Consider the following 18,600-nt stretch of genomic DNA (forward strand, 5'->3'; position numbering starts at 1 on the left):
ACTGTTTCTGGACCCTGAAGGAATGGCCACAGGAAGCCCATCCCTTTATAGTGACCCTAGTGAGTATCTTCACTAATTTGCAAAAAAATTCACAGCACAAGGTGAACCTGCAGCTATGCACTCCAGCTTCTCACCTTGCTCTCTGCTTGCATTAGCAATGTGCTCGTGGCATGTTGACCTATGTCTCAAAAAGATGTGGATTTTCCCACGGACATCCGTGGTTTGCCAAGGGTGGGCTGTGTGGGGAGGTGGCTCTGGTAGCCCTGTGCATGGCCTGATCCCTGCTGCACAAGGGCAGGGAAGGCCATAGAGACATAGAACCTGTGAGATGGCCCCAGAGACATAAAATCTCTGGGATGGGTGCTTCCAGTGAGGTGAAGCTAGAGGGATCTTGCATTGTATTCTCATTGGTCTGCTTGTTAGTGAAGATGGGGGTGAGTGATAGGGACCTGACAAATGCCACTGACTGTGGGGTGCTTTTTCATTAGCCAGTCATAAGAAATAGGGATTTAAATGCTGAAGTATCAGATGTGTTCAGACCCCAGGGCTGGTGGAGGGCAAGCAGAGATATCCTCCTGCACAAAGACAGAGGAGTTCTGCCCACTGCCGATGGTCTTTTGCTTTGAACCCAGGTGCTTCCACATGGTATTGGTGGGTGCAAGTGTGTGTATTTCCTAACATATTTTCCACAGGCCCAGCTATGTATTGTTAACGGGAGGATTGCTCTCCTCCCTGAAGGTTCTTCTAAATAAGTTAAATCCTCTATAATCACGAAGCCTGGCATTTATCAATATGACGCCTCTCTTCCAGGAGATCTCCAGAGCTGGTGCGCAGCACAGCGTGTCTGTGCAGAACAGCATGTCAGTGCAGAACAGCGGGATGCTGCCTCCTCCCGGGCAGCCCTGCCCTGCACAGGGAATTACAGAGTTCGTCCTCCAAGTGTGAGAACGCTTTGTTTTCAGAAAATATTTTCACTTTGCAGCTAGATGGGCAATCACTGTTATGGACTATATTGCCTAACACTTGTGTCAAGTCACATCGAGGTGTTTTCAGCATAAATTAAAATGAGCATTGAACATGTATAAGAGACAGTGCAGCCTGCAGGAGCGGGGAGGGGATCATCCCTCTGTACTCAGCTCTGGTGAGGCTGCACCTCAAGTGCTGCGTTCAGTTCTGGGCTCCTAACTGCAAGAAAGACATCGAGGCCCTGGAGTGTGTCCAGAGAAGTGCAAGGAAGCTGGTGAGGGGTCTGGAGCACAGGTCTGATGGGGAGCAGCTGAGGGAGCTGGGATCGTTCAGTCTGGAGAAGAGGAGGCTCAGGGGAGACCTTATCACTCTGTACAGCTGCCTGAAAGGAGGGTGTGGTAAAGTGGGGGTCGGCCTCTGCTTCCAGGTAACAGCAGTAGGATGAGAGGGAATGGCTTCAAGTTATGCCAGGGGAGGTTCAGGTTGGATATTAGAAAAAATTTCTTCTCAGAACGTGGCGAGGCACTGGCACAGGCTGCACAGGGAGGTGGTGGAGTCACTGTCCCTGGAGGTGCTGAAGAACCGTGTGGATGTGGCACCGAGGGACATGGTCAGTGGTGGTCATGGTGGTGGTAGGCTGACGGTCGCACTAGATGATCTTAGAGGTCTTTTCCAGCCTTAATGATTCCAACCTCAGGTGCGGTTCAGCAGAGAAGCAAGCGGTGCTGCTGCTGCTCCCCGAGCAATGACAAGGCAGGGAATGGGGGCAGAGGGGCGTGCGGTGCTGGGAAGAATACAAGCGGCAGAGAATCAAACGGCGTCGCTGACCGCCTGGCTGGGAGTCGGCGGCGCGCTCCCTGACGCGTCATGCTCCTCATTTGCATGTCCCCGCGGCCACGCCCCCAAGGGCCGCACGGCCGGCCACCGCCCCTAGGCGGCCCCTCGCGGCTCCCGTACACCCGCCGTTCCCGGTGCGCCTGCGCGAGTCCGCGGAGTCCTTGGGGCGGCTGCAGCCATGCAGCGTTGGGGTCGCGTCTCCTGCGCGCTCGCTCGGGTACGGCGCAGGCGGTGGTGCCGCGGGGCGGGCGGCGGGAGCCGGGTGGGGAGGAACCTGGGGGTTCGGGCCCGCTTTCCCCAAACCACCCCCTGCCGAGGGGCGGGCGGAGCGGTTGGGGCTTGGCCGTGCTTCTCCGCTTTCGCGCCGTGGCCTCCGCCTCCCCGCGGGGCCGCGTTCAGTTTGTGGCTGAGTGTTTACTTTTCTTCAAGATCAGACTTCAGCTTTTAAAGCCGTGGCTCGTTCTCTTTCAGAGAAGCCATTTTGATCGAGTTCATCATGGTTTCCAGGGAGTTTGTGCCGTGCCACAGAGGACCTATGCCGATCAAGGTAATTCGCTGCGGAGAAAGCTTCTCTCAGAACGTAAAGCAGAGCTTCAGCCCGGGAGCTTAGCTTCCAGGTGGTGCCAGAATCTGTTTCTGTGTGGAGATGCAGATTGCTCTCTACAGCTGCCTGAAAGGAGGTTGTGGCAAGGTGGGGGTTGGCCTCTTCTTTCAGGTAACAGCGATAGAACGAGAGGGAATGGCCTTAAGTTGCACCAAGGTAGGTCGTGGTTGGGTATTGGGAAACGTTTCTTCTCAGAAAGAGTGGTGAGGCACTGGCACAGGCTGCCTAGGGAGCTGCGGGAGTCACTGCCCCTGGAAGTGTTCAAGAGACATCAAGACATGGTCCCTCACCACATTCTTCTCTCCAAATTGGAGAGGTATGGATTTGAAGGATGGACTGTTCAGTGGGTTAAGAATTGGTTGGCTGATTGCAGCCAAAGGGTTGTGATTAAAGGTTCTGTGTCAGGGTGGAGGCTGGTCACAAGTGGTGTCCCTCAGGGGTCAGTCTTGGAACCAGTGCTCTTTAACATCTTTATCAATGATATAGACAATGGCAACGAGCGCACCCTCAGCAAGTTTGCAGATGACACCGAGCTGAGCGGTGCAGTCGATACATTGGAGGGAAGGGAAGCCATCCAGAGGGACCTGGACAGGGTGGAGAAGTGGGCCCATGAGAACCTAATGAGGTTCAACAAGGCCAAATGCAGGGTGCCGCACTTGTGCCAGGGCAATCCCAGGTATTTATGCAAACTGGAGGAAGAACTCCTTGAGAGCAGCCCTGCAGAGAGGAACTTGGGGGTCCTGGTGGACGAGAAGCTGGACATGAGCCAGCAGTGTGTGCTGGCAGCCCAGAAGGCCAACTGTGTTCTGGGCTGCATTAAAAGAGGAGTGGCCAGCAGGGAGAGGGAGGTGATGATCCCCCTCTACTCAGCTCTTGTGAGGCCCCATCTGCAGTACTGCGTCCAGGCCTGGGGCCCCCAATACAAGAAAGACGCAGGGCTCTTGGAATGAGTTCAGAGGAGGGCCACTAAGATGATCCGAGGGCTGGAACACCTCTCCTATGAGGAAAGGTTGAGGGAACTGGGCTTGTTTAGCTTGGAGAAGAGAAGGCTCTGGGTGGACCTAATTGTGGCCTTCCAATACTTGAAGGGAGTGTATAAACAGGAGGGGATACAACTGTTTACATGGGCGGATAGTGATAAGACAAGGGGGAATGGTTTTAATCTAAGATGGGGAGGTTTAGGTTAGATGTTAGGAGGAAGTTTTTCACTCAGAGGGTGGTGATGCACTGGAACAGGTTGCCCAGAGAGGTTGTGGATGCCCCATCCCTGGAGGTGCTCAAGCCCAGGCTGGACGTGGCTCTGGGCAGCCTGGTCTAGTGGTTGGCAACCTTGCACTCAGCAGGGGGGCTGAAACTAGATGATCTTTGAGGTCCTTTTCAACCCAGGCCATTCTATGATTCTGAAGATGTGACACTGAGGGACCTGGTCTGGAACGGTCATGGGCATGAGCTGATGGTTGGACTAGATGATCTTAAAGATGTTTTTCAACCTTAATGATTCTGTGAGGTGATTGTCCCTCTCTGCTTTGCCCTTGTGAGGCCCCATCTGGAGTACCGCTTCAAGGCCTGGGACCCCCAGCACGTGAAGGATGTAGAGCTGTTGGAGTGGGTCCAGAGGAGGGCCACAAAGATGATCACTTCCTGTGAAGAAGTGTTGAGAAAGCTGGGCTTGGTTAGCTTGGAGGAGGGAAGGCTCCAGGGAGACCTCACTGTGTCCTTCCAGTACTTGAAAGGAGCCTCTGAGCGAGAGGGGGGACCAACTTCTTGCATGATGTATTAGTGATTGGAAAAGGGAGAATGGCTTTAAGTTAAAAGGGGAAATTCAGGTTAGGTGTTAAGAGGGAATTTTTCACTCGGAGAGTGGTGAGGCCCTGGCACAGCTGCCCAGAGAAGCTGTGAGTGCCCCATCCTTGGAGGTGCTCAAGGCCGGGCTGGATGGGGCCCTGGGCAGCCTGAGCTGGTGGGGGGCAGCCAGCCCATGGCAAGGGGTTGGAACTGAATGGGCTTTGAGGTCCCTCCCAACCTGATCCGCTTCTATGAGAAATGCTTATTTGTCAGATTTACTATCAAACTAAAGGTATAAATAGAAGCTGAACTTTATAATGTAAGAACAGTGGCAGTTATTAATATTCCAGAGGAGCTTATGACTACTAGAAAGAAATTGGGTACAAAGTTCATAGCTTCTTCTGTGTTCATAATCAACAGGTGTTGCCCAGAAGTTTACTTCAGCAGTGTTTTCTGCATTATAATTTAATAATCCAATGACATGCGCTGCTCATGTATTTTTTGTGCCAAACAACAGTAGTAACGATGTTGATAATATGTTTAAATAAGCCATTCAGACATCTTAGGTTAAAGATTTGATAGCAGGAGGGATGGATCAGACACAACCTGGCTGTTTAATTTCTTTTTACATTATTTTCCTTGTGAAGTTTAAAACTTTTTTGTTTGTAAAGTACCTCTACACAGCCTTTCCTTTTGTCTGGGAAGTTATTTTGTGAAGTGTAATTTCCCTAGTGTGTTAAATCGCATGGTTTTTAGTAACTTTTTTGGCATTTCCAAATATGAATAATTTCAGGAATAAGTTGGTCCTGCAGTAAAGTCTTAACTATTGAAAGAAATAAATATTCTGTGTTTCAGTTGATGCAGATGTCACAGTTATTGGTTCTGGTCCTGGAGGTTATGTCGCTGCAATCAAAGCAGCTCAGCTTGGGTTTAAGGTAAGAGCAGATCTTTTCAGACCTTTTGATCACTCTTCAACCACTCCACAACATAAAACGTGCAGTGATTCTGCACGATGGGAGGGGAGGTACTAGAACAGTACTCAGCTGATGTGCTTTTGTAATGCCTTTGGAGGAATTTGATTGCCGTTTGGGAATTTAGAAGTAAAAATTAGTATGCACGTAAGTTTCATTTTCATTCATAAGTGAGTGTGACATCAGCAGGATTGCTGTTTAAATTGACTCCTTAACCCGAGACCGATTTGCTTTCCTGGCATTGCATCATTCTTTTCTGAAGTACTTCAAAACCTGAGAAGGCAATGCTAAGTGTACTTGTACTAGCCAGCAGAGCATGCACATCCCAGTGCCTCTGAAGTGAGACAGCAGGACTTCATGAAACAAACAAGGTGATGAGACCACCTGGCGAGGACAGGAGCTCCTGCTGACAAGAAGAGTTCCCCTGAAATGCTGGGATGGGTCCAGATCGCATGTAGCCTTCATCCTTGGAGATTTTCAGGACTTGGTTTGTCAAGGTCTTGAGCCACCAGAGACAGCTTCGATGCTGATTGTGTTTGGAGAAGGAAGCTTGGCTAGGTGGCCTCCAGAGAAGGTCCCTTCAACCCAAATTTTTGGTTGTTCCTCATTGGTTATTCCTCCAACAGCTGGATTTCAGTGATGTCTCTGAGTGTATTTTAGCTTAATGTGTAACAGTACCAAAATAGAATTTTTTGGGTCCGTTAAGTTTTACATATGCCTGTGACCCTAGTGCAGGTAATTAAAATGTCAGACTTTTTTTTTCTTGATTTATTATTTTCTTTTATATGTATGTTGTCACTGAGCTATTAGGACCTGGAGAAAAGACGGTCAGTGCTACAGGTTTCAATTGAGTTTTAGACCAGCTGCTATATACTTTCATATTTATTTCTTCTATGGTTATTTTTTTGTAGCTAGAGGCCTGCTTTTCCTGGAGCAACACTTTACTGGAGTCCTTCATGTGTTTGCCTAACAAGAGGTTACCATGTAGGAGAAGGTTTTTTTGTTTTGTTTTGTTTTGTTTTTTTTTAAAAAAAGGTGCTTTGTATTCTATTTTCTTTTCATCTTTTAATGTCTCGGCAAACAGCTTTTGTACTTCTTTAGAGTTGGCTGGGCAGGTTTGCATGCATCACCTGTAGTGCTGAAGAAACACGTGTTGATGTGTTGCTCTGAGGAGTGCAACAAGATGCTTTTGTGAGACTGGCAAATAGATATGTGCTGTAGTTGCTTCATCTATGGAATAATCTGAGGCTGCTCTATTGAGATACTGAAATTGAACCTCCAGTTGTAGTGCTTCCTCTGCTAGCACTAGCGTTAAATCCTTGTATCACCACTACAGCATCCTGTGTGAGCCACTGAGGTTCCGTGAGCGTTGGTTTCGGAACAGCTTTGCTTGGCCTTGTCAGTGAATTTAATCTAAAGAGGATGAGGCAATACCTTATCAGGTAAAGATGAGAGCAGTCTAGTGCTGTTTGATCCACAGTGCAGCTGTTAAAGCACTTGGATCACTTTGTGTTCATGTGCTTAAAACAGGAAGAAGGGCAGATAGGGGGTCAGCTGGTCTCCATGTGGTTCTTTGATTTGATGTTGTGAGTCCTCTTCTTCACAGTTCCATCACCGCTACTTTACCACAAAAGCAGCGAGTCAAATGATGACAGACTTTCATCCAGGGAGTCACTTCTCAGCAAACTTCCTTCTTTGGGTTGTAAACCAGGAAATTCTTATTTTGTGCATATGTTGTGCGCTCAGTGTAAAGGAGGAAGGGACAGTTCTTTTTGCCCGTCTTGAATGGTTTACAGTGCTCTCCCCTCCCTTTTTTTCCTCAGACTGTCTGTGTCGAAAAAAATGAAACACTGGGTGGAACCTGTCTGAATGTTGGATGCATTCCTTCAAAGGTAAGGGTGCGTTGTTTGTTATAAATTCGTTAAAAACAATAGCTCCTACACGCATTTCCTACACTTAATTTTTTTTCCAAGATCGACATGTTTCGTTTAAAAAAAATTTGCGATCCAAATGATTTGCATAAATAAAAGCAATACAAAGGATTGCAAGTTTTATTTACTCATTAGAAATGTTTTGTTTACAAACTGCATTTTGTGGGGTTTCCTAAATGAGAGGGAGAGGGATAAAGGCAGAGGGGTATGCAGATGCATCTTCTCTCTGGTGAGCTGGTAAGTCTGTGTTGTAACCAAGAACTAAATACAGCACTGAAATACAATTTAAATACAGTCTATGGAGGTTTTGTGTTATGGTCTGCCGTGTGGAACTGTCGATCCTTTCAAATCTTTTCAATATACCTGTAGTTTTGTCTAGAATATTGCACTTACAGTAAAGGAATGGTTAGTTGTTGCTCATTCCATCGCTAGAGGTAGAGAAAGTGAAACTAAATTATAGGGATAGAGACACCACTGGAAAATAACAGTCTGTTTTTTGATTGGGTGTACTGTGCTCTGAAGGTAACTGTCTCTCTCCACTGGCTGTAGGAAGGACCTCACTGATGGTAACTCTTCTAAAAGTAATATAAATTAAAAATAGTATTCTCACTGCCTCCAAAAGATGACCCGGAGAGTGGGGCTGGTGGTGCTTATGGGGAGTAGTGCTGGTGGGGAGAGAGAAGGGTCTGTGCTCTGAAAGAAAGGAGAAATCACAAATTTTCTTGAGTACCAAGTATTGGCTGTTGTCATTCGTGTTTTAAGCAACTTCAAAACGAGAGCCTTATAAGAGCAGTGCTATTGCTAGGTGAAAAGTCATTCTTACGAACACCCAGCAGGTGAAGGAAGGTATTGGTAATCAGCTTTGTGCTGCCTATAGTAACAGACATCATTTTCTTATGAAGGTCCCTCCTAACAACATCGCATTTCTAGTCTGTTTGCATGTAGAGGTTCTGTTAGCACCCTAGAAGAAAACACAGTAGAATACAGAAGGAATACAAAGTTCTGAAAAATAATGCATCGTTTTGCCTAGATGTTTCAGTAACATGTCCGATGAAATACAAAATTTATATGGGGAAAAACTCAAAAATTAGTTGTAGATCAACACAGCATGATTATGCAAGTTGGGAACTTTGCTAGTATCTATTTATGCAACTTTTCTTCTTGAGCCTTTGATTATTTTTATCCTGTGAAGGTTCTTATGGAAATGGTTCTGAAGCCATGGCTAAACGTGAATGCTATTCAGATTTTTTTTCCAGGAGCAGTAAACTTCTTAAGAAGTGGTTATGTAGGCTACGTACGCTGAAGCAATAACAAATTATCCAGTCCTTTCCAAAAAAAGCCACTCAAAATACATTGGTCGTGGATTTTTTTTTCTTCTGTAGTAGTTGCTGAAATCTTTTGCAGGGGCTGTGTCTTTGGTTGGTGTTTTGGACATCACAGATTGAGGGTTGTGACAGATAAAATGGGCAAATGAATTTTAGGATGAAAGTTGGTCATTCCTATTGACAAAAATGAAATTGTCTTGGTTCAACAGTATTAGTTTCACTTAAGTGTGTGTGTATAAGGCAGATATCTCAAAATATTCTTTGACTGTATTGTGCTCTCTTCAGAGTTCAATCCGTGCAGACTGGAAGGATGTTGGCAGTTTAATGGTTGTTACGATTAGGAAGAAAAGATTGTCTTTTACTACAAGATCCCTTCCTGTATTGCTGTTTCTAATCAAAATACAGTTCCGGTGATTCTATATTACAAGCTGCTGATCTATAAATGCATTTGTAAAGGAACTGTTCTAATTTTATGTTGAATTGTAAGGATCCAGTGACTTGAACTAGCTCTAAACCATCTGGTTTCAGCTCAACTAGCTGTACGCTTGTAATGAGTTCAGCACAACTCAGCTACAGAATTTAACTGATGTTTACACAGGCTAAAATTTAACAGTGATTTCAGCATAGATTTTTTCCTCATCCAGCTTTTGTGTATCCTCCTTCTATTTTTTGTTGACAAATTTTCTGAGTTAATAAAGAAGGTCACAGCCATCTATTTTTTTCCTCTGCTTAAAGTCTGTTCCTGCTTTTTTATTCTCAGTGGTATTATTTCCAGTTTCTCTAGTGAAAAGAACAAAAAGGGTTGGAATGATCTTAACCATTCTCTGTCTTTGTTACATATGTAACTTGAGAAAACACCTCAGTAAGAGATTCTGTGTAATTAGTACGTTTGAAATACACCTTTTAAAATATTAATGTCAGACTTGTTAGAGGATGTTTTCCAAAGAACTTTATTTTTTTCAATATTCTGGTAAAAAATCCAGTTGCAGCTGTATGCCCCAATTCACATTTTTGTATGTATGTTTCAGGCCTTGCTGAACAACTCACATCTGTATCATTTGGCCCACGGAAAGGACTTTGCTAACAGAGGAATTGAAAGTGAGTGTGCAAAGCGACTTGTCAGTGCCTATTGAGCTAAATGGTTTCCATCAAGAAACAAATGTTAACGGTTCAGATCTGACTACTACTGTAATTCTAGGAAAGTTGGTCATAAAGCTTCACTGACTTGCAGACAATCTCCTTTCTCTGCCAGCTGGAGATTTAGGAATGTGTCTGCTCCTCGATTTCTGGCTACAGAAGTTACGCTTGAAAAGAATACTACTTTGTGACATAGCAATAGCAATTGTTAAACATAACCTTTAATGTTTAGTAGGGGCATTTAGGGCGTCTCACTGTCAGGGCTGTTCACTGTAGGTTAGCTCCTATAAATAAAAGTGGAACGCTCCATTGAAGTTCTTTAATTTCAGTTACAGGAATCCGCTTGAATCTAGAGAAGATGATGGAACAGAAGAGTGGAGCGGTGAAGGCCTTAACAGGTGGAATTGCTCATTTATTTAAACAAAACAAGGTTAGTTTGGATTAAATACTGAAGTAAATGTGTTATTTTTTTTCTTGCTTTTGTTGCTTTTTGCCTTCTCACATTCTTGCCACATAAACTTATTTGATCAAGTTATTTGGCAAGGGTAGATTGTGAATGCTTCACTTCTAAGATATTTTAAATGAACAGCTCATTCTTGCGTCTACTTAAAAGAATAGTCTTGACTTTGTGATTTGTACTGGATGCTGATGCAAAGGTTTGCGTTAGCAGCTTCTCTCTAGTGAGGTTCAGATTAAGTGTAGCATAATTTACACAAGTAATTTGAAGGTTAACTTACTGTGTTCTTGGTTATTAAAGGTTGTACATGTGTCTGGTTTTGGAAAAATAACGGGCAAAAACCAAGTCACTGCAACCAAAGATGATGGCAGCACACAAGTCATCAATACAAAGAACATACTCATAGCTACAGGCTCAGAAGTTGCTCCCTTCCCTGGAATTACTGTATGTATTTGAAATCTTGGTGCTACTGTCTTTCAGTGTGTAATAACCACGTAATTTAATGTGTGATACTTCTTCTGCATCTGTTTGGCCTTCATCTTCTGTTCTACCTATGATGTATAAAAGAGATTGTAAATATCCCTTTGTGGATTTCTTTGCCGTTAGATTGATGAAGATAATATTGTGTCATCCACTGGTGCTCTGTCACTGAAAAAAGTCCCTGAGAAGATGGTTGTCATTGGTGCAGGAGTCATTGGTGTAGAACTGGTAAGAGAATATTTAAACCGCTTGGTCCTTTATAAATAAAGTAACGGTGTTATTTTTTCATTGTATTTGATGTTATTGCTGTGATTTATCATATGTTGTGTGAGTTGTAAAGAAACCCCAGACTTCATGGCATGCTAGCTTCTTTTTTTACTTGAGAAGCTAGGAAGAGTTTCTTGGGCCAGTGTTCCTGCAGCTGGTTAGCTAAGTGGAGAAATCAGAGGGGAACGTGTGGGCCTTGCATGTAGTTTTGTGTTTGGTTTTTTGTCTAACTTCCACTGAAGTTTGTTCTATATACAGATAAGAGAACTTCCTCTTCTAATGTAAATAAATATGAAACCATGCTAAATACCTGTGTGTAGCAGTTAATCCCCAAAATATTTTGTGATACAATTGCAAGCACTATATCTAATAACTGAAGGAGTGAAGACTTTCTATTCTGTCTGGGTCTGTAGGTCTGAGTCCTTTTGCCTCATACATGCATAGTACAAGAACAGTGTGTGTTTGCTGGTCTGCAACTGCTTGAAAATATGCAGACCCGCTCAGTGGCTGCCTTAGCCTGCTGGCCATTGAGCAGGGAAAGTGGAAGTGAAGAGAAATACTGTTGAGATGGGTGTGGGTAACTTTTGAGGTAAATGGGATGCATGTGATTTTAGGGAAGGTGATGATAGTGGTTATGGCTATAAACACATGTAGAAGCAGCACTAGTTGCATTATAGAAGTTTTCTGCAATAAAATATGTTATTGTTTTGCTTTAGTTTGGTACTAGGACCCAACAAAAAACTTATTTTGGGTTTTCTGAGCTTCACTCCAATTATTTGATTTTTAAATTTTCTATGCCTGTAGCCTAAAATATACCTAACTGTTTTCTTAACTATTCATTTAAAAGCTTAATTCCGTAAGTTAAATCATTAAAGCATTAGGTATGCAAACAAGCAGTGATAAATCCATTTTTTCAGAAAGGCTACTGGGGGCAGACATATTTTACCCTACACTGTAATGGTTTTTAAAAGTTAATCAGTTTTGCTGTTATCTGTTGTCCCTCTTTTGTAGTTTCCAGTCCAAGTAGTAAGTATTGCAGTAAAGAAACATGAAGTTTTCCTTCAAAAAACTTCTCCTTTAAGTGTATTGTTGTGACTGCAGGGTTCAGTTTGGCAGCGCCTTGGTGCGGATGTGACAGCTGTTGAGTTTATGGGCCACGTTGGTGGAATGGGAATTGACATGGAGATCTCTAAAAACTTCCAGCGTATTCTTCAGAAACAGGGACTGAAGTTTAAGCTAAACACCAAAGTTACTGGTGCTACCAAGAAACCAGATGGAAAAATAGATGTAGCGTAAGTATTTAACATAAAACAAATGGAACACAAGTTATTTTTCTGCTCAGTCCTTCAAACCTACTGTTATTGAAACAGGAAGGAATGAAATTTAATTCTTCAGTGAAATTAAATTTTTATTCTGTATTGTAACTTAGTGTGTTCATAACTTTGGCTTTATTGAAATCCAACTTGCTTATACAGGAGAGGTTCCACTGCCTTGGGTTGGTGTGCTAGTGTAAAAGCAGTGGGTTTTTGTGTGGTAGTTCTTTGCTTTTGGTATAATTAACATAAATGTGATTATTCGTGTAGTTATTAGTACTTTGGTGCTTATTTGAAGTTATTTTGTCCTTTCTTCCCATCTCTAAAAAAGCATGGTAGAGATTGAGTACTTCTGATTAGAAATAAATGAAGCTGCCCCAGGCTGTTTTTAAGACTGGCCAGACTTGAGCCCATTGAAGACTTAGATGAACAGCTAATATGGAAAAATACAAAGCAAATTTTCTTTGGAAATGGCCATATCTATACACTACTTCTTTTCTTGTCAACATATTCTCTGTGCAGACTGGTAATTAAACTGGTAGCTTGAGTTGTAAGGAAACATGTAAAGTTACTTAATGAACATAAGCTGAAATGCCTTTTTCATTGGAATCTCAATACAATTAATTGTATTTGCTGTATCCGCGTAGCTCAGGGTGCTCTGTCCTCTGCCACTGGAGCAGTCCTAGATTTGGGCCTGTGTGTACTGCTGTACTGGTGCTGGTTGGATTTCTCGTGTAGTCTCTCTGTTTAGAGTTTCATTTTGGTTCAGGGCCATGCTTTTGAAACACGTTTCTTAATTAACCCTGCTTACCATTCTTAAGTTCATTCTTGCACTCAGGATGCAAACTGAACTTGTTCTAGATGCCCTTGCGGAATGCACTTTATGCAAGGCAACTGCTAACAGTTCTTTCTGGGGCCAGGAGAGAGCTTGCTCAGAATACACAACTCTACCTCACCCCGAAATATAAGTGACTTGGATATTGTGTACTCAGCACCTGTTTTGCTGTACAAATTTGCTCCTAGCAGGTCGTGCTACTTGTTAACAGGTGCATGACCTGAATTTCTGTATCTAGGAGTTGTTAACAAATGTAGTAGGAGTTGCTGGCCATTGCTTCCTCTCTAACTCGTCAACTCTTGCAAGGAAGAGGTGGGGATCAGACTAAAGGCAAGTGTTTGGGATGCCAGGTTCAGCCAGTAGGTCACCATCTGGATCATATTAATCACTAGTCAGTGAAATACAATACTGCAGCTTTACAGCTTAGCATTTTTGCTTCTTGTTTTTCTATAGTGTTGAAGCTGCTGCTGGTGGCAAGGCAGAAGTCATAACTTGTGACGTGCTCCTGGTTTGCATCGGTAGGCGTCCGTTCACAAAAAATCTAGGTCTAGAAGACATTGGAATTGAACTTGATAAGAGGGGGCGAATCCCGGTCAATAACAGATTCCAAACCAAAATTCCAAAGTAAGTAATATTAAATAATTTTTACTTTCCTTAAAGCAGAGCTCTTATTCTTAGAAGTTTAACTTAAGACACTTTTTAAATTGCTTAATATAGCTTTTCTGATAGAAAAACTCGATGTTTATTTCAGCGGCTGAGGATTTTCAGTCAACCTTTAAAGTTTTGTTGGGATGTGTTGGCAGTGGTTCTGGAATTGTACTCATTCAGTGGAAACTGCTTCTGTAGTCTCCGTGTTTCTTCTGTAGATTAGTATTTTAATCTGATTTGACTGGAGTTTTCAGTAATGTTTTAAACTGACAGTTACATGTAGTAGCTTAGGCATGCTAGTACACTTTTAAACGGTATCTTATTTTGTTTCACTGATCTGATAGCATCTATGCTATTGGTGATGTAGTTGCTGGACCTATGCTGGCCCACAAAGCTGAGGATGAAGGCATTCTGTGTGTTGAAGGGATGGCTGGAGGAGCAGTTCACATTGATTACAACTGCGTGCCCTCTGTCATATACACTCACCCCGAAGTGGCCTGGGTTGGCAAATCAGAAGAACAGCTGAAAGAAGAGGTACTGATTTGGACAAAACTATTTTTCTGTCTTGGCTGTGGTTTCCTAGCGTGGTAATGGCAGTTGCTGTATCTAGCTACTTTCCACACGAGAATTTCTCTCTCTGAATTTGTTGCGTAAGGTGTATGGCTGAATGATTCCTTCCTGCATGCCGCTCTCACAAAGGATCCCAGTCCTCTTCAGTAACTTCTGTTTTGTGAGGTTAATACCGTCTCTGTGCTGTTTTTTCTTTTCTGATACTTCTTTATACCTGTTATTTTCATATGTTGTTCTGTGTACATCTCGTGTGCCTTCCAGTTGTGTGTTAAATCCATTTTTAGAGTTATCCAGCTGTCTGTATGGCCGCATCAGTCCTGGTGAGCTTTCCGATTGGTAACTCAGTTGTCAGTAACAAGTGTCTGTTTTGTAGGGAGTAGAGTACAAAATTGGGAAGTTTCCATTTGCTGCGAACAGTAGAGCAAAGACAAATGCCGACACAGATGGCATGGTGAAGATACTTAGTCAGAAATCAACAGACAGGATGCTGGGTGCTCACATCTTAGGCGCAGTAAGTATTGCAAAGTGTGCTGCTGTCTTGGTAGTGTTAAGGCTGTGTCATTGTGCCACGTGGTGCTTGTAGGAAGGAGGAGCTGTCTCACAAAGCCACTTGGATTTGCTGTTCTTTTCTACAGCCCTCCTGCCCACATCCCTGCTTTGCTGTTATTTTGGCATCAGACGCAGCTTTTTCTTTCTTCTTTTTTTATTCCCTGGAAATGCAGTGGTTATTCATTATTTCTAATGGTTTCATGTTTATGAATATTGCCAAATACTCAAGAGAACAGCAGGAGCTGACTCAAGTTCTCGAAGCTGGGGTAGCAGAACAGATTGGGTTTTTTTTCACCACTTTGCTTTTTTCTCCGATTTTCTCTGCTTCTGCAGAGTTGGCAACCTTACGCCGCAGTCACCAAGTCTGGGGTCAGTAACTGATGGAACTTGATTAAAAAAGATAATCTTCTGTCATATTTGAAATCAGAAAATTCTATTTGTGAAAAATACTATTTTCTGCTAGCTAGTCCAAAGCTGTAACTAGACACTGATCTCACTCTTTGTTGCTTTTTTTTTAGCTCTAAATGCTCTTTTCTTTTTTTCTCTAATTCCCCCTGAAGAGAGCTGCTGAAACACTTCCACGTGTCTTTGCATGCTGTTTTCTTTAGGAGAATGGCTTTTTATAAAAACAGTGCTGAACACTGAAACTCTTCTCTGTTTTCATGCAAAGGTGCTGTTATTCCTGTGGAAGGGGATGAATGTTAGTGTTGACCTTCCAGTGTCAACAGTATATCTGAATGGGGAATTACTACTGCAAAATAAGGAACCCTGAATATTTTAGTTTTTGTGTAGGATGGTTATCGGTGCTCTTTTATCTTTTTGTTGCTGTTGTTAAGTGATTTAAAGTTTGCATAACAAAATGTCATAGGCTAGTGGAAGATACTTAGAGATTGTGTTGTAGGTGGTCTGGAGGATGGGCTGTTCCCAAATCCCATGTCTGTCATTTCCGATAGGAATGCATAGTGAAGTGTTACGCTCGTCGTTTTCTCTCACGGTGCCAGTCACAAAAATCCACATTCTCTAAAGAAAGCACAGCTCAGCTTTATCAGTGTGAGCCAGACAGTAATTTTTGTCAGTAAATGGAAGAGGCTGGGGGGAAATCTTAAGACTGTGTATCTTAATTCTGAAAATGTAATTACTTACATACTCCTTATTTTATTTTCAACTATTCAAATATTTTTCTCTGGGTAAGCCCCTACAAAATACAACTAATATTTAATGAAAATGAGGGTGCAGATGTAGTATTGTACTTCAGTTTATCTGGTTATCTCATTCATTTTCTAGGAGGGCATTAAAGTTCTCTTCCTTTTCTTTTTATTTTCCCCAGCAGTGGTAATGTACAGTACCTTTGATCAGAACGTGGGTAGTATCTGAGCAGTACTGTGTGGCACAAAGCCCAGATTGTACGCAAACCTCAGTAATGAGAGCAAGGACTCTTGTGGCGTTATGTTCAGTTTTAAGCTCAGCTTGAGCGCAGCCACCAAATGGATGGAGTACTTAGGACTGACACTAAGACACAGCTGAAGCACTTAGTCACATTACGGTTTTTCTTTTTAGCAAAATATGCTGCTTTACAAGCTGGATATTTCCTAATTAGCGATTCAGAAGAACCTAGACAATTGCATAAAGATCAGTTCTAATTACAAACAACTTGAAACCGCAGGGTGCTGGCGAAATGGTCAACGAGGCAGCCCTTGCTATGGAGTACGGAGCATCGTGCGAAGATGTCGCCAGGGTGTGCCATGCCCATCCGGTACGCTTTTTTGTCTAAAGCAATCGTTGAACACAAGGGTTGCACAGACATGCTATAACTACGTGTAAGTATTCATGATTTGTACCTTTGGTTTGTTCTCTGCAGACGGTGTCGGAAGCCTTCAGGGAAGCTAACCTAGCAGCATCTTTTGGCAAAGCTATCAACTTCTGAAATGAAAGAGCAGTTCTTTGAACGCGCGTAGTACGTCTAAAAACGGACCGCGAGCCCTTGTGGAAGGCGAGTTGGAGGGTTTTAGGATTGAATTAAATGAATCTCTTCATTTTAGACATCAGATATTTAAACAAGTAGAGTTTGGAACAAGCGGAATTATCCAGTCTCTGTAAATTAAATGCTTAATATTACATGTTTATTTACATCATGAATGTTGCAGAAAAACAGCCTGACAGAACTCTTTCCTTCAAAACCAAACATTTTGCTGCTGCATGGGATTATCAGGTGTGCTGGTCACAACTCTGTACAGGTGTCCAGCATACCTGGTGTGTTCTTATTTGAAGTAGTGATAGACTAAAGCAGTTGAATGCTGGCACTTGAAATGCCACTGGCACTTAAAATGCCACTGTCACTTCCGCACAAAAATATATTTCCTTGTGAAAGGACTAAGTATTTAACCTACTTCTTACATATGAGTACCAGAATTTGTTTTGATCTAGTAATGTTAGCATTTGGGAAGAAGAGGGACTTGTGTAAATTGATTAATACTATGTTGACTTTTTTAAGAGAAAATCACTCTATGTGTGATTCTCCACACATCGTGTTTTCATATTGAAAACTCGTCAGGGAAAAAATCAAGTGCTGATGGGGAAATGAAAGACTGAAGGAAAACTACTCTTACTGTTACTTAATCTTCCTGTTTGTAAAGCTTCCATTGTCCAGCTCTCTTTAACCTTGAAATGATAAAACTGGGTAGCAAAGCCTTGCTCGCTGTTAAGCGCGATGACGTGAGGGTTATTCTTCTGCACCTTCCACGTGTAAGGGCTGCAGTGTCAGCTCTCCACACAGTTAAGACATACTTCCTTCTCTCCTATTTTCTATTTTGCGCTCTCTTTGTGTCTCTTCTGTAGGGAGAGAGCTTAATAAATATTTAATGTGGCTGGAGGATTGTCTTGAGTTTTGTTTGCTGGCTGGCCCTGTTACTCTTCTTAGTATCCAGGTTGTTGGATAGAAGACTTGCAAACAACTATCATCTAGAGGGAACGTGCCCAATGCCAGTAGCTCACTCGTTTTGCAGGGCACTGCTTCTTTTTATTAAGAGACTCTGCCTGAAGATCTTAGTATGTGCTAGAATTGTACATGTCCTTTTTCATTATGCCAGTGGCTTGACGGGGAGAAAAGGAATGGTTTTAAACGAAAAGAGGGAAGATACAGATTGGACATTATGGGGAAGTTCTTTACTTAGATGGCGGTGAGGCCCTGGCACACATACCCAGAGAAGCTGTGGGTGCCCCATCCATGGAGGTGCCTGAGGCTGGGTTGGATGGGGCCCTGGGCAGCCTGAGCTGGTGGGGTGCAGCCAGCCCATGGCAGGGGTTGGAATGAGTGGGCTTTAAGGTCCCTTCCCCCCAAACCACTCTCCAATTTGGCAATTTCTGCTCTAGTTGAGTGCTTGTAAAGGTAGAGATAAGGTATGTTACGAAGCTGCCTGTAAATCCATTCATGGCAATTAAGTTTGAGCATTGCAAAGTTTGCAGATTTATAAAGCTGTTAAGTATACTGGCAGTGAAATAGTGTATGATGCTGCTGTGGTAATCAATGCCTGTGCTGGATTTTTTCCTCTAGCATTTGTAACCTAGGAGATAATTACTTGTCCTTTAGTTTGCACAGGTGGCACTATGTTCTGCTGTAGTTGGCCCTGACCAACTTCTGCTCACCTTGGTCAAGGTGAGGTAAATTGTTATCAAAAAGGATTTATCCAAACACCTTTCTCATGTCAGACAGCAGTCAGTGCATGTAAATGCACGTTGCCATTGAAGATGCTGATTTGTGCATACATCACTGGTGAATACTGCAGAAGAATTTGTGCAGCACTGAGCATTTAGCTGAAGGTGAACCATTCTACAGAAACTTTGAGCTTAAATATGCAATTTATGGTAAACTGGGTATCACTCTTGCCTTTTTTTCTCCAAGTCCTGTTTATGTTTTGTTCAGTACAAG

At 43.0% G+C, this 18,600-nt stretch overlaps 1 protein-coding gene across 1 annotated transcript; it reads left to right on the forward strand.

Moving 5' to 3' along the window:
- On the forward strand, positions 1,883 to 17,544 carry DLD (dihydrolipoamide dehydrogenase). The gene is made up of 14 exons (XM_021384609.1): positions 1,883 to 2,020; positions 2,275 to 2,350; positions 5,048 to 5,127; positions 6,987 to 7,055; positions 9,448 to 9,517; positions 9,886 to 9,986; positions 10,314 to 10,457; positions 10,620 to 10,721; positions 11,862 to 12,052; positions 13,362 to 13,532; positions 13,901 to 14,090; positions 14,500 to 14,637; positions 16,339 to 16,428; positions 16,534 to 17,544. The coding sequence occupies exons 1-14, from the start codon at positions 1,982 to 1,984 to the stop codon at positions 16,597 to 16,599; spliced, it is 1,527 nt and encodes a 508-aa protein (XP_021240284.1). The 5' UTR covers positions 1,883 to 1,981; the 3' UTR covers positions 16,600 to 17,544.

Source organism: Numida meleagris, chromosome 1, assembly GCF_002078875.1.
Source record: "Numida meleagris isolate 19003 breed g44 Domestic line chromosome 1, NumMel1.0, whole genome shotgun sequence".
Lineage (NCBI taxonomy): Eukaryota > Metazoa > Chordata > Aves > Galliformes > Numididae > Numida > Numida meleagris.

What these genes read in the sequence shown, in the direction of transcription:
- DLD (XM_021384609.1), top strand. Translation starts at nt 1,982, where the DNA reads ATGCAGCGTTGGGGTCGCGTCTCCTGCGCGCTCGCTCGG. An exon ending in ATTTATTTAAACAAAACAAG is followed by an intron (nt 9,987 to 10,313) that starts GTTAGTTTGGAT and finishes TGGTTATTAAAG; the next exon opens with GTTGTACATGTGTCTGGTTT. An exon ending in GAGTCATTGGTGTAGAACTG is followed by an intron (nt 10,722 to 11,861) that starts GTAAGAGAATAT and finishes TTGTGACTGCAG; the next exon opens with GGTTCAGTTTGGCAGCGCCT.